Raw genomic sequence first — 13679 nt, 5'->3', positions numbered from 1 at the left:
AAACTGGTGGCTGTGGCTGCTGCAGCTGACGAAACAGAGAAAAAATAAACCTTCATGCGAAAACTAATTCTTGTCTGCGATATAATAGTTACATATATTCATTTTCCTAGATAATATACATATCTAAGACAATGAATGGCTGCTGGTTTTCTTGGGTACACTCATTTAAAACGCTTATGGCCCACAAGACGTAATAATACGTCCCCAGACTGGAGGTAAGGCTTGTGGACACATATATACGTCACCGGACTGGCGCGTAGCCACCATGACGTATATATACGTCCCCGGACTGAAAGGGTTAAGTGGAGTATTACTGTACTCATTTCTGTCGAGGAAGAGGTTAATCGGTCTCCTTTGTATGATTCGTCTCTATCTTCTTTTCCCTCTTCTATATTCATTTCTAATATTACATGGTCACTCTTTCCCAATGGGCACTTATATCTTATATCATCGTTCATTTGTATACCCCTTGTAAAAACTAGGTCCAATCTCGCTGGCTCGTCATTTCCTCCGAATCTTGTGTTTTCCTTTACTCTTTGGTCCATCATATTATCTATCATTAGGTTCAGGGAATCTTTCTCCCCCAGGCTTCTTCCCCCATACCACTTTCATAATTTTCCCAGTCCACTTCTTTACAGTTGAAATCTCCTACTAATATCACTTTTCTCCTTTCTTTAATGATTCTCGTTAGACTCCTTATTGTGTCATCTATCATGTCTTTATATTCTTGATTGGTCCATGAATTTGTTTTTGGTGGCACATATGATACAATGATTGTGAGCTCTTTTTTATTAATATGCATATTAACATACAGTACTTCTGCTTTTCCTTCCCCACATTCCACTTGGTTTATCACCATCTCCTTCCTTGACATTATCATGACTCCTCCTCCTTTACCCCCTCTGTCTCTCTCCATACATTATACCTATTATCCAAGTCTATTTTGATTGCCTCATTCAGTTTTGTTTCAGCCAGGCATACAATATCTTGTTCTTCTTTCTTTATGTAATCTCTTAATTCTAATTTACTTGATAAAACCCCGTCTATGTTCGTATACATCACTTTTAGTCTCTTGCCTTTATCATTTTTAGTTAAACTTGTTCCACTTTTTTCTCTTCCTTTTCGTTTATATACCATTTCCTTATCCTGTCTCCTAGAATTCTCCAAAAAAAATGCCTTTTTTCCTCTTCTGAACTTTCATTATTTTTTTCCCTTACTGCTGCCGCCAGTTCGTTGTATCTCTTCCTTTCTTCCTCATTTCTATTTTTCTTTATATATATATATATATATATATATATATATATATATATATATATATATATATATCCTTGCAACCTTCTGTTTCTCTGAGTTTAGTTGTTCTATATAATATTTCTTCTGTTGCTGCTTGTGATTTTAGTATTTTAATTGGTCTCGTTTTTCCTTCTTGATATGGTCCCATTCTGTGTATTTCTTCTACTTCCTCTTCTAAGTTCTGCCTATCTTCATCGTCTAGATGTTTTAGTAGGTCTTTGACTGATTTCATTTCTTCTTTTTCTCTTCTTGGTCTATATTTTACATTTTTTTCTTTCCGTCCAAATATGATTACACTCTTTTTTTTCTGCAATTTCCCTAACTAGATTTACTTTTTTCTTGAGGACTCCTATCATTTTGTTTGTAATATTTTCATCTCTTTCTTTTTGTTGTTTTTGAATAACCTCCAGAAAATCATCTTTATCTTTCTTATCTTGGACTCTCCATGCTTGTACTTCTTTTTTAATCACGTTCTGTACTCTTTCCTCTTCCTTGTTTACTAGATCTTTCAGCTTCTCTTTTTCTTTCTCAGCTTTACCGAGTCCTTCTTCCATCTGCTTCTTGTAGTTAGCTACCTCCTTTTTTAGTTCTTCGTTTTCCGCTATGTCTAATTTCATTTTCTTCCATTTTTTTTATCCTTTCTCTCAGTTTCTTAAACTCTTTTTCCTGTTCTTCATTCTCTTTCATTCCCATACTCTCCTTTATCCATTTATCTAACTTACGTTCAATAGTCAACAATCTCTTAAATAGTGAAGTATTTGCCGTATCAAAACCTTCGAATGCGCTTACTCCCTCATCAACATATTCATCATCTTCTTTCATTCTTTCCTTAGTCTCATACCTGCATTTAGATGGAATCTCTTCCTTACTCATGATTCTCTAACACTTGATTTCATAAAAATGAGTCTACTCTACTCGCCCAAGCCCCTACAAACACTAAACAATAGGTAGTGAAGATCAGCTGATTCTCGGAGCGACAGCACTGCGTGCTTCCTCTACCGCGTCTGTGTGTGTGTGTGTATTTACCTAGTTGTATTTACCTAGTTGTAGTTTTACAGGGCCTGGGCTTTATGCTCGTGTGGTCCCGTCTCCATATCTACACTTATCCAATTTTTCTTTAAAACTATGTACACTCTTTGCTGACACCACTTCCTCACTCAAACTGTTCCAAGTCTCAACACATCTTTGGAAACTAAATTTTTAACATCTCTCAGACATCGTCCCTTCCTTAGTTTCTTACTATGTGATCTTGTGCTTCTAAAGTCATATTCTTCTCTCAGGATCAGTTTCTCATTATCCACTTCATCCATTCCGTTAATCAATTTATAAACTTGTATCAGATCCCCTCTCTCTCTTCTCTGCTCCAAGGTTGGTAGATCCATAGCCTTTAGTCTCTCCTCATATGTCATCCCTTTAAATTCTGGAACCATTCTTGTAGCCATTTTTGTAGTCTCTCTAATTTTCTTATGTGTTTCTTTTTATGGGAGTCCACACAACTCCTGCATATTCCAATCTAGGTCTTATTTTAGTACTTATCAATTTCTTCATCATTTCCTTGTCCATATAGTGAAATGCTACTCCAATATTCCTTAGCAAATTATACGTCTCTCTGAAAATTCTATCAATATGGCTTACCGGTTGATTATTTTCTTCCATTGTCACTCCCAAGTCCTTTTCCTTTTTACTTTTTCTAGTTCTACTCCATCTCCCATCTTATAGATTCCCACTGGTCGTCTTTCACTTTTTCCCATTTCCATGACATGGCTTTTGTCCACATTGAATTCCATCTCCCATTTTTGCTCCATTTCCAGATCTTGTTTAAGTCTTCCTGTAGTATTTCACAATCCTCTTTTGTTTAATGACTCTGCACAGTTTCGCATCGTCCATAAACAGATTTATGTAGCTGTTCACTCCCTCTGGCATGTCATTTATATATACGAGAAAAGTATTGGTGCCAATACTGACCCCTGTGGCACTCCGCTGTCTACTGTTCTCCACTTGGACTTCATATCTTTAACTATCGTCCTTATTTCTCTCCCCTTAAGTAATTCTTCATCCATCTCAATGTGCTTCCTTTTAAGCCACCCTTCTCCTCTAACTTCCATAGTAATCTTTCATGTGGCACTTTATCAAAAGCCTTTTTTAGATCTAAATAAATACAGTCAACCCATCCTCTCTCTCTTGTACTTTATCAACTATTCTAGAGTAGAAACTCAATAAATTTGTCACACATGACCGACCTTTTCTAAAACCAAATTGGCTATTTGATAATATTTTGTTGTCTTCAAGAAACTCGATCCATTGCTTCTTTATTACTTTTTCACACATCTTGCATATTACACTAGTTAGTGATACCAGCCTGTAATTTAAAGGTTCTTCCTTCCTTCCGCTCTTATATATGGGAACCACCTCAGCTCTTTTCCACTCCACTGGCACTGTTCCATTTTCTATTGAGCATTTTATGATGTTGTATATTGGACTTGCTAGTTCTTCCCTACATTCTTTCAGTATTCTGCCTGAGACTTCATCCGGTCCCATTGCCTTTTCCTCATCCAATTCCGTCATCAACTTTTTATTTCAAGCTTGGTTACTTTAATCTCTTTCATATAGACAGTCTCTCTATTACCCTGTGGTCTTTCAAATTTGGATTCCTTAGTAAAGACCTCATGAAATTTACTATTTAACAGTTCTGCCATACTTTTGGGTCTTCCACCATTCCGTTTTCTCCTTTTAACCTTTCTATTGTTTCTTTTTGTCTTATTTTTCCATTTATGAATCTGTAGAACAATTTTGGTTGTTCCTTACATTTTTCGACAATGTCCTTTTCATAGTTCTTTTCTTCTTCCTTTCTCACCTTAGCATATTCATTTCTTGCTGTTTTGAAGTTTTCCTTATTTTCTGGATTTCTGTTTCTTCTCCACCTTTTCCATGCTCCATCTCGTTTCTCCTTTGCCCTAGCACATCTTGCATTAAACCAATCTTTCTTTCCTTCTTCTTTAGGTCTATATTTGGAACATATTCCTGACCCCAGTTTTGTATATTTCCAAAAATAAGTTATATTTCTCTTGAACCATTAATGAGTTTTCCATCTCCTCCCAGTTTACGTTTTAAAATAGTTCTTGAGATTCTCAATATCAGCCTTTCTGTAATTTAATCGGTCTCCTTTGTATGATTCATCTCTATCTTCCTTTCCTTCTTCTATATCCATCTCTAATATTACATGGTCACTCTTTCCCAATGGGCACTTGTATCTTATATCATCGTTAATTGGTATATCCCTTGCAAAAACTAGGTCTAATCTTGCCGGCTCATCGTTTCCTCTGAATCTTGTGTTTTCCTTTACTCTTTGGACCATCAAATTATCTATCATTAGGTTCAGGAATCTATCTCCCCAGGCATCTTCCCCCATACCACTTTCATAATTTTCCCAGTCTACCTCCTTACAGTGTGTGTGTGTGTGTGTGTGTGTGTGTGTGTGTGTGTGTGTGTGTGTGTGTGTGTGTGTGTGTGTGTGTGTGTGTGTGTGTGTGTGTATTTACCTAATTGTATTTACCTAATTGTAACATACGGGAAAAGAGCTATGCTCGTGTTGTCCCGTCTCCATATCTATTAATGTCCAGCTTTTTCTTAAAATCATGAATATTCCTTGCGTTGACCACTTCCACGTCTAAACTATTCCATGCTTCCACCCTTCTATGAGGAAGCTATATTTTCACATCTCTCCTATAAGTGGCCATTTTAGTTTTTCCCATGCCCTCTCGACATTCTTTCATTCCACATACACAGATCTTCCCTATCCATTTTTCCATGCCAATCATCACTCTGTATATTGCTATCAGGTCTGCCCTTTCTCTTCTGTTTTCCAGGGTCGGAAGTTGCATTCTTTTCAGTCTGTCTTCATAAGTCAAATCTCTTAAGTCAGGCACCATTTTTGTTGCAGCCCTCTGTACTTTCTCTAGTTTCCTTATGTGTTTCTTTAAGTTCGGAGCCCACTGTATTGTTGCATATTCAAGCCTCGGTCTTATCATTGCAGTAATTATTTTCTTCATCATTTCTTCATCTAAATATCTGAACATACTCTTATGTTCCTCAATAAGTTCAAGTGTGTGTGTGTGTGTGTGTGTGTGTGTGTGTGTGTGTGTGTGTGTGTGTGTGTGTGTGTGTGTGTGTGTGTGTGTGTGTGTGTGTGTGTGTGTGTGTGTGTGTGTGTGTGTGTGTGTGTGTGTGTGTGTGTGTGTGTGTGTGTGTGTGTGATGGGAGACCATGAGTGGGGAGTGCAAACAGGAAGTGCAAGCATAGAGCGCAAGCTTGAGCACAAATGCAGGGTGGAAGCGGAAGGTGCAAGAGCAAGCAGAGGGTGCTAGAATGAGCGGAGAGTGCAAGTGCGAGCGGAGAGCGGAAGTGTGAGTGGAAGTGAGAGTGTGAGCAGTGAGCACGAGCGCTTTGGGAACTCCCTAAAAGTGAGTGGATGAGCAGTAGTGGAAAGGTCCAGCCCGAAAGAGCTGAGGAGTGTGAGTGGAGCTTAATTTTGAGACCACTTGCCCAGCTCTGATTGAGAGACCCCATCAAGTCCATCAGTTTTCTGAGTGTTTAAACTGGCAAGGGTATTGAAAACATTATTGCAAAGAATTCTAATCAATGACATGGAGTAGTCAGTGGAGAGAAGAGAGGGAGGGACAAGCTCTGAATCATTCAAGGTAGTTTTTTTTTGCAAAGGTCTGAGAGAAGAGTTCAGCATTAGAGACTGGTGTGATGACAGTGGTGCTATCACGATGAAACAAAGGAGGAAGGGCTGAAAAAGTAAAGTTATCAGAAATGTTTTTGGTCAGATGCCAGAAGTCTCAACAGGAGTTGGATCTAGATTTATTTTAACATTTTCAAGTAATGAAGGAGTTTTCTGGTAAATTGGAGGGAGAACAGACTTGGCATGATCTGAGGCAGAAATGTAAAGTGCAAGAGATTCAGGTGATGGAAGGCTCAAGTACCTTTTGTGGGCCACTACTTAATGTTTTGTAGTTTATCTCTTCACCATTACAAAAGTTAAGCTTAAAGTTAGCAGATGTCAACTTTTCATTTAGATGTACCTGCCACTAAAGTAAGTAATAATATCTATCACTTAAATAATCATAAAAATTTTATCTAAATTATCAAAATTATAAAAAAATGAATATCAAAAGAAAGTAAAAGATCTCCAACTAACTTACTTCAAACACCATGATAGTTCCACAACTAAGAGCACAGGCCACTTGTTGTTCATCAGGTGAAATGCTGAGCTGTACCACACACCCATTCTGGAAGAAGCAGCAACAATCACATAAGAAAAAAAACATAGGAAGATTTACTTGGTGTCTCTTTAATGGAGGTGATCTTCATATTAACTTATGATACTAGAGTTGTCTTTCATTTGTTTCTATTACTTGATACTATATGAGTCATTACATATACTATCCCTGTTATTCAGCTTGGCTTCATAAATATTACCATGATTACTGAAGCCATAATTATTAAATTACAGTGGATCATCAGACTTGGAACAATTCAGACTTGGAAAAAAAATTCAATAATTTCTACACTCAGATTTGGAACAAATTTCAGACTTGGAACAACCTAAAGACAGTTGAATCTGGCTAATCTGGCTGATACTAATGCCGTTTGTGGGAGGTAAACATCAGTTCCTGTCTTGTTTTGATTCTGTGTTTTTGCCTTCCTCTTATTCCCAGCTGGGGTCAGGACATTTTGCCCAGTTTTTCATTTCACCAGAGTCACTTAACCAGGTAGGATGGTTGAGTAATATTTCATATAAGTACAATGATCTCATAACCAAGAAAAATATTTCTTAACTACTGTAGTGACAAGGTGTAACAGACGTGAAGTAAAGAATCTACATAGGACTGACTAACTGACTTAGCTAATGGTAGCATGCCACCATCCAGTATTTTATTTTATGAAGGGAAGAGTCATCCAAGGACAAAAAAAAAAAAAAAAAAAAAAAAAAAAAAAAAAATTAAAAAAGAGGCCCACTTGAGTGCTGGCTCTCTACAAAGGGAAAAACGTCGGCCAAAATTAGGGAGCAAATATCTCGATACCTCCCTCTTAAAAGAAAACAAGTCATAAGAAGTCAGAAATATAGATGCTGGGAGGGAGTTCCAGAGTTTACCAGTAAAAAGGTATCAATGATTGAGAGTACTGGATAACTCTTGCGTTACGGAGTTGGACAGAATAGGGATGATAGGAAGAAGAGAGCCTTGTGTGACAAAGCTGAAGGAGGAGGGGAGGCATGCAGTTAGCAAGATCAGTAGAACAATTAGGATGAAAATAGCGATAAAAGATAGAAAGAGATACAACACTTCAGCGGTGAGAAAGAAGCTGAAGACAGTTAGTCAGATGATGGGAGTTGATAAGACGAAACGCTTTTGATTCGATTCCACTCTATCTAGTAAAACTGCGACTGGAACCCCGCCCCCCAAACATGCAAAAAGTACTCCATACAGGGCAGATAAGACCCTTATATAGATTAAGCAGTTGGAGGAGCGAGAAAAACTGGCGGAAACGCCTCAGTACACCTAACTTCATAAATGCTGTTTTAGCAAGAGATGAGATGTGAAGTTTCCAGTTAAGATTATGAGTAAGGGACAGACTGAGGATATTCAGTGTGGAAGAGGGAGACAGTTGAGTGTCATTGAAGAAGAGGGAATTGTTATCTGGAAGGTTGTGTCGAGTTGATAGATGGAGGAATTGAGTTGAGGTATTGAAAACTACTAGATTTTCTCTGCCCCCACCAGAAATCTTAGAAAGATCGGAAGTCAGGCGTACTGTAGTGGCCCTGCATGATCTGTTGACTTCCTGAAGGGTTGATCATCTCTGAAAGGACCTAGAAAGATGTAAGGTGGTATCATCAGCATAGAAGTGGATAGGACAAAAAGTTTGGTTAAGAAGGTCATTAATGAATCATAGAAAGAGAGTGGGTGACAGGACAGAACCCTGAGGAACTCCACTATTAACAGATTTAGGAGAACAACTGTGGCCGTTTACCACAGCAGCAATAGAATGGTCAGAAAGGAAACAAGATAAAGTTGCAGAGAGAAGGATAGGAGCCGTAGGAGGGGAGATTTGAAATCAAAGCTTTATGCCAGACTCTATCAAAAGCTTTTCATATGTCTAATGCTACAGCAAAAGTTTCACAGAAATCTCTAAAAGAAGATGACCAAGACTCAGTAAGGAAAGCCAGAAGATCACCAGTAGAGCAACCTTGACGAAAGCCATACTGGCTATCAGACAGAAGATTGTGAAGTGACAGATGTTTGAGAATCTTCCTATTCAGGACAGATTCAAAAACTTTAGACAAGCAAGAGATTAAAGTTATAGGATGGTAGTTTAAGGGATTTGAACGGTCACCCTTTTTAGGAACAGGCTGAATGTAGGCGAACTTCCAGCAGGAAGGAAAGGAAGTCGATAGACAAAGTAGAAAGAGTTTGGCCAGGCAAGGTGCAAGCATGGAAGTACAGTTTTTGAGAACAAGAGGAGGGACTCCATCAGGATCATAAGCCTTCCAAGGGATTAGGCCAGTGAGGGCATGGAAAAACTCATTAAGAAGAATTTTAATTGTAGGCATGAAATAGTCAGAGGGACGAGTAGAGGGAGGGACAAGCCCAGAATCATCAAAGGTGGAGTTGTGAGCAAAGGTTTGAGAGAAGAGTTCAGCTTTAGAGACAGAAGAGATTGTAGTGGTGCCATCAGGATGAAATAAAGGAGGGAAACATGAAGAAGTGAAATTAGTGATGTTTTTGACTAAATGCCACAAGTCTCAAGGGGAGTTTGAGTTAGAAAGATTTTGGCATTTTTTATGTATGAAGGAGTGTTTGGCAAGCTGAAGAACAGACTTGGCATGATTCTTGGCAGAGATATAAAGTGCATGAGATTCAGGAGATGGAAGACTCAAGTACCTTTTGTGGGCAACCTCTCTATCATGTATAGCACGAGAACAGGCTGAGTTAAACCAAGGTTTAGAAGGTTTAGGTTGAGAAAAAGAATGAGGAATGTATGCCTCCATGCCAGATACTATCACCTGTTATGCGTTCAACACAAAGAGATGGGTCTCTGACACAGAAGCAGTAATCATTCTAGGGAAAATCAGCATAATACCTCCTCAGGTCCCACCAGCTGGCAGAGGCAAAATGCCAGAGGCACCTCCACTTTGGGTGATCCTGTGGAAGGATTGGAGAAATAGGACAAAATACAGAAATGAGATTGTGATCAGAGGAGCCCAACGGAGATGAAACAGCAACAATACAAGCAGAAGGATTAGAGGTGAGGAAGAGATCAAGAATGTTGGGCATGTCTCCAAGATGGTCAGGAATATGAGTAGGGTGTTACACCAGTTGTTTTAGGTCATGCAGGATAGCAAAGTTGAAGGATATTTCACCAGGATGGTCAGTGAAGGGAGATGAAAACTAAAGCTGGTGGTGAACATTGAAATCTCCAAGAATGGAAATCTCTTTTTTTTTTTTTTTTTTTTTTGCGTAGGGAAGAGGGCCAGCCAAGGGCAAAAAAAAGAAAGTTGAAAAAAGGCCCACTTGAGTGCTGGCTCTCTAAAAAGTATAAAAAGTGCAAAAACCGTCAGCCAAAATTAGGGGAGCAAATGTCTCGATACCTCCCTCTTAAAAGAAGACAAGTTGTAGGAATTCGGAAATACAGATGCAGGGAGGGAGTTCCAGAGTTTACCAGTGAAAGAGATGAATGACTGAGAATACTGGTTAACTCTTGCATTATAGAGTTGGACACAATAGGGATGAGAGGAAGAAGAAAGCCTTGTGCAGCGAGGCCGCAGGAGAAGGGAAGGCATGCAGTTAGCAAGATCAGTAGAACAGTTACCATGAAAATAACGATAAAAGATAGAAAGGGATGCAACATGTCGGCGGTGAGAAAGAGGCTGAAGACATTTAGTCAGAGGAGGGGAGATGATTAGACGAAGAGCTTTCGATTCCACCCTATCAAGCAAAGTTGTGTGACTGGAACCCCCAAAACATGCGAAGAGTACTCCATACAGGGACGGATAAGGCCCTTATGCAGAGTAAGCATTTGGAGGGGGAAGAGAAACTGGCGGAGATGCCTCAGAACACCTAACTTCATAGAAGCTGTTTTAACAAGAGATGAGATGTGAAGTTTCCAGTTAAGATTATGAGTAAAGGACAGACCGAGGATATTCATTGTGGAAGAGGGAGACAGTTGAGTGTCATTGAAGAAGAGGGGATAGTTGTCTGGAAGACTGTGTCGAGTTGATAGATGGAGGAATTGAGTTTTTGAGGCATTGAAAACTACTAGATTTTCTCTACCCCAATCGGATATCTTAGAAAGATTGGAAGTCAGGCATTCCGTGGCATCCCCGCTTGATCTGTTGACTTCCTGAAGGGTTGGTCGTCTCTGAAAGAATGTGGAAAGATGTAGGGTGGTATCATCAGCGTAGAAGTGGATAGGGCAAGAAGTTTGGTTAGGAAGGTCATTAATGAGTAATAGAAAGAGAGTGGGTGACAGGACAGAACCCTGAGGAACACCACTATTAATAGATTTAGGAGAAGAACAGTAGCTGTCTACCACAGCAGCAATAGAGCGGTCGGAAAGGAAACTTGAGATAAAGTTACAGAGAGAAGGATATAAGCCGTAAGAGGGCAGTTTTGAAATCAAAGCTTTATGCCAGACTCTATCAAAAGCTTTTGATCTGTCTAATGCTACAGCAAAAGTTTCACCAAAATCTCTAAAAGAGGATGACCAAGACTCAGTAAGGAAAGCCAGAAGATCACCAGTAGAGCAACCTTGACGGAAGCCATACTGGCGATCAGACAGAAGATTGTGGAGTGACAGATGTTTGAGAATCTTCTTATTCAGGATAGATTCAAAAACCTTAGACAAGCAAGAGATTAAAGCTATAGGACGGTAGTTTGAGGGGTTAGAACGGTCACCCTTTTTAGGAACAGGCTGAATGTAGGCGAACTTCCAGCAGAAAGGAAAAGTAGAAGTCGACAGACAAAGTTGGAAGAGTTTGGCCAGGCAAGGTACAAGCACGGAAGCACAGTTTTTGAGAACAATAGGAGCGACCCCATCAGGTCCATAAGCCTTCCAAGGGTTTAGGCCAGCAAGGGCATGGAAAACATCATTACGAAGAATTTTAATTGTAGACATGAAATAGTTCAAGGGAGGAGGAGAGGGAGGGACAAGGCCAGAATCAACCAAGGTGGAGTTGTGAGCACAGGTTTGAGAAAAGAGTTCAGCTTTAGAGACAAAAGAGATGGCAGTGGTGCCATCAGGATGAAATAAAGGAGGGAAAGATGAAGAAGTGAAGTTATTTGAGATGTTTTTGGCTAGATGACAGAAGTCACGAGGGGAGTTTGAGTTTGAAAGACTTTGACATTTTCTATTTATGAAGGAGTGTTTGGCAAGTTGAAGAACAGACTTGGCATGATTCCGGGCAGAGATATTAAATGCATGAGATTCAGGAGATGGAAGGCTCCACTTTGAAAGTTAGATAGTCGAAGAATTTACTGTAGTCAGAGGAGTTAGGGGAGAGATAGACAGTACAGATGAATTTAGTTAGAGAGTGACTCGGAAGATTCAAGAGCGTGGACACAAGAACAAGTTAAGTCGTTGCAAACATAGACGCAACATCCATCTTTGGAACGAAAATGAGAATAGAGAAAGTAGGAGAGAACTACTGTCAGTTGCATCAGACAGCTGTGTTTCGGTGAGGAAAAGAAAATGAGGTTTAGTAGAGGAGAGGTGGTGTTCCACAGATTGAAAATTAGATCTAAGGCCGTGAATGTTGCAGAAGTTAATGTAGAAAAAGTTGAGGGAGGTGTCAAGGCATTTGTGGTCGTCATTGAGAGGGGCGTCCGACCCAGAAGGGGACTCCGAGGTATGGTTTGAAGTACCCCTTTTTCTTTTGAATTTTGATTTTCAAGTGAAGCGTGTATGTGTGGTAAATGCATTAGTTTTGTGTGAAGGAGAGTTGTCTTTAGAAGGCAAGCTGTGACTGCCCCCTTGAGTTGTGAGACACAAAGCGAAATGTTCAGCAATATCACAACTAGCTTTAACCCTAAAGGCCTGTTCACACGAAGCGACTTTGGAAGCGCGACTGCAAAGTCAATGGAAGTCCATTGGAGTGTTCATACGTGGTCGCTTGTCGCTGGGTTGGAAGCACGACTCTAGATATCCCTCGGTGAAGCGCGTCTTTTGAGAGACTCGGTTAACATGTGTTTCTTTGAGGCCGTTCACTCGAGGCGACAGCTTCCTGCGTTCTCGTGAATATTTACACCTCATTGGCTGGGTGGGCGAGGCGATGGTGTTATGACAAGTTTTTCTTCTGGCGAAATGCAGTCCCTCATCATGTTGCTTGCTGAAGAGATGTCATTTCTGATTTCTGCCAGCAGCTCGTCGAAGGTTTTGATGGACATTCTCGGGTAGTTAAAGAACTTTGGTTCATATTCTCTTAATTTTGGGTAAAGGGTGCAGAACATACAATGGGTAAGTCTGTCATGTGAAATAGGGTGAACCCAATGTTGTCTGGGTTTCTTTTTCCGCCTTTGCCAACGACGATAAATTATCCAGGCACACGCTGCTTCTTCTACATCGATCACTACCAGACTGACAGAAGTTGGGGGTGGGAGGGGGAAGGCAAGGTGGACGTGACTGTCGCCGTCTGTGAACAGTCAGCCCACATTCATGCTTCCAGAGTCACGCTTCCAAAGTCATTTCATGTGAACGAGGCTTTAACATACAGCGATTGTTTTGGGATGATTGTAGCATCGCGTGCGGAGAGGCGGGGATTGTTCCGGGAATCATCATTTTTCCACTCTAAACGTTTGAATCTCTCCCCCTCACTATTGGTCCTGGGGCAAGTGGAGGTATCTGGCAACTTTTCTCCCTTATCTCCTCAAGCTTTGAGACAAGTTCCCTCACAATAGGTCATCTTTTCCCATTCTGAGGCGATATCTGGCAACCCCCATGACCCGGAGGGAGGAAACAGTACTCCGAGTGATGTTATGTCAGTGTTACTCAGTAATGACATTGAGGACAGTGATGAAAATTAAGACAGTGATATTTTTATTGAGACAGAAGAAAGTGAAGACTCCAGTAGTGATTCTGATAGTGAGAGACAGAGACCAACCCTCACAGTGACGTTCATAAACCTACTCACGTACTCCCCATGAGCAATGCGCTGGTGTGTGTCACCCATGGTTGCCTCTACAGGACTGTGCTTGTCGGCCAAGTCACGTGAATCCCATTGCTAATAAGAGTTGCCAGATTCCAATTATTACAGAAATCCACAATACTTGTAATATGTGGTTTCTTTTTCTTTTCCTATTTTGCACATCATTTCATATATCTTCTTTTCT

The 13679-nt window shown here is 40.1% G+C and overlaps 1 protein-coding gene across 1 annotated transcript in view; it reads right to left on the bottom strand.

Annotated features, from left to right (window-relative positions):
* LOC123516283 overlaps window positions 1–13679 on the bottom strand; it is an 88814-nt gene that overhangs the window by 44212 nt on the left and 30923 nt on the right. The window contains exon 4 of the mRNA XM_045275545.1: window positions 6498–6584. Within this exon, the coding sequence (XP_045131480.1) occupies window positions 6498–6584 (87 nt within the window). The remainder of the gene's footprint in view (window positions 1–6497; window positions 6585–13679) is intronic.

Source organism: Portunus trituberculatus, chromosome 40 (genome assembly GCF_017591435.1).
Source record: "Portunus trituberculatus isolate SZX2019 chromosome 40, ASM1759143v1, whole genome shotgun sequence".
NCBI classification, from domain to species: domain Eukaryota; kingdom Metazoa; phylum Arthropoda; class Malacostraca; order Decapoda; family Portunidae; genus Portunus; species Portunus trituberculatus.
Note: the sequence above shows the minus strand (reverse complement) of the source record. Positions and strands in the feature narration are given on the sequence as shown.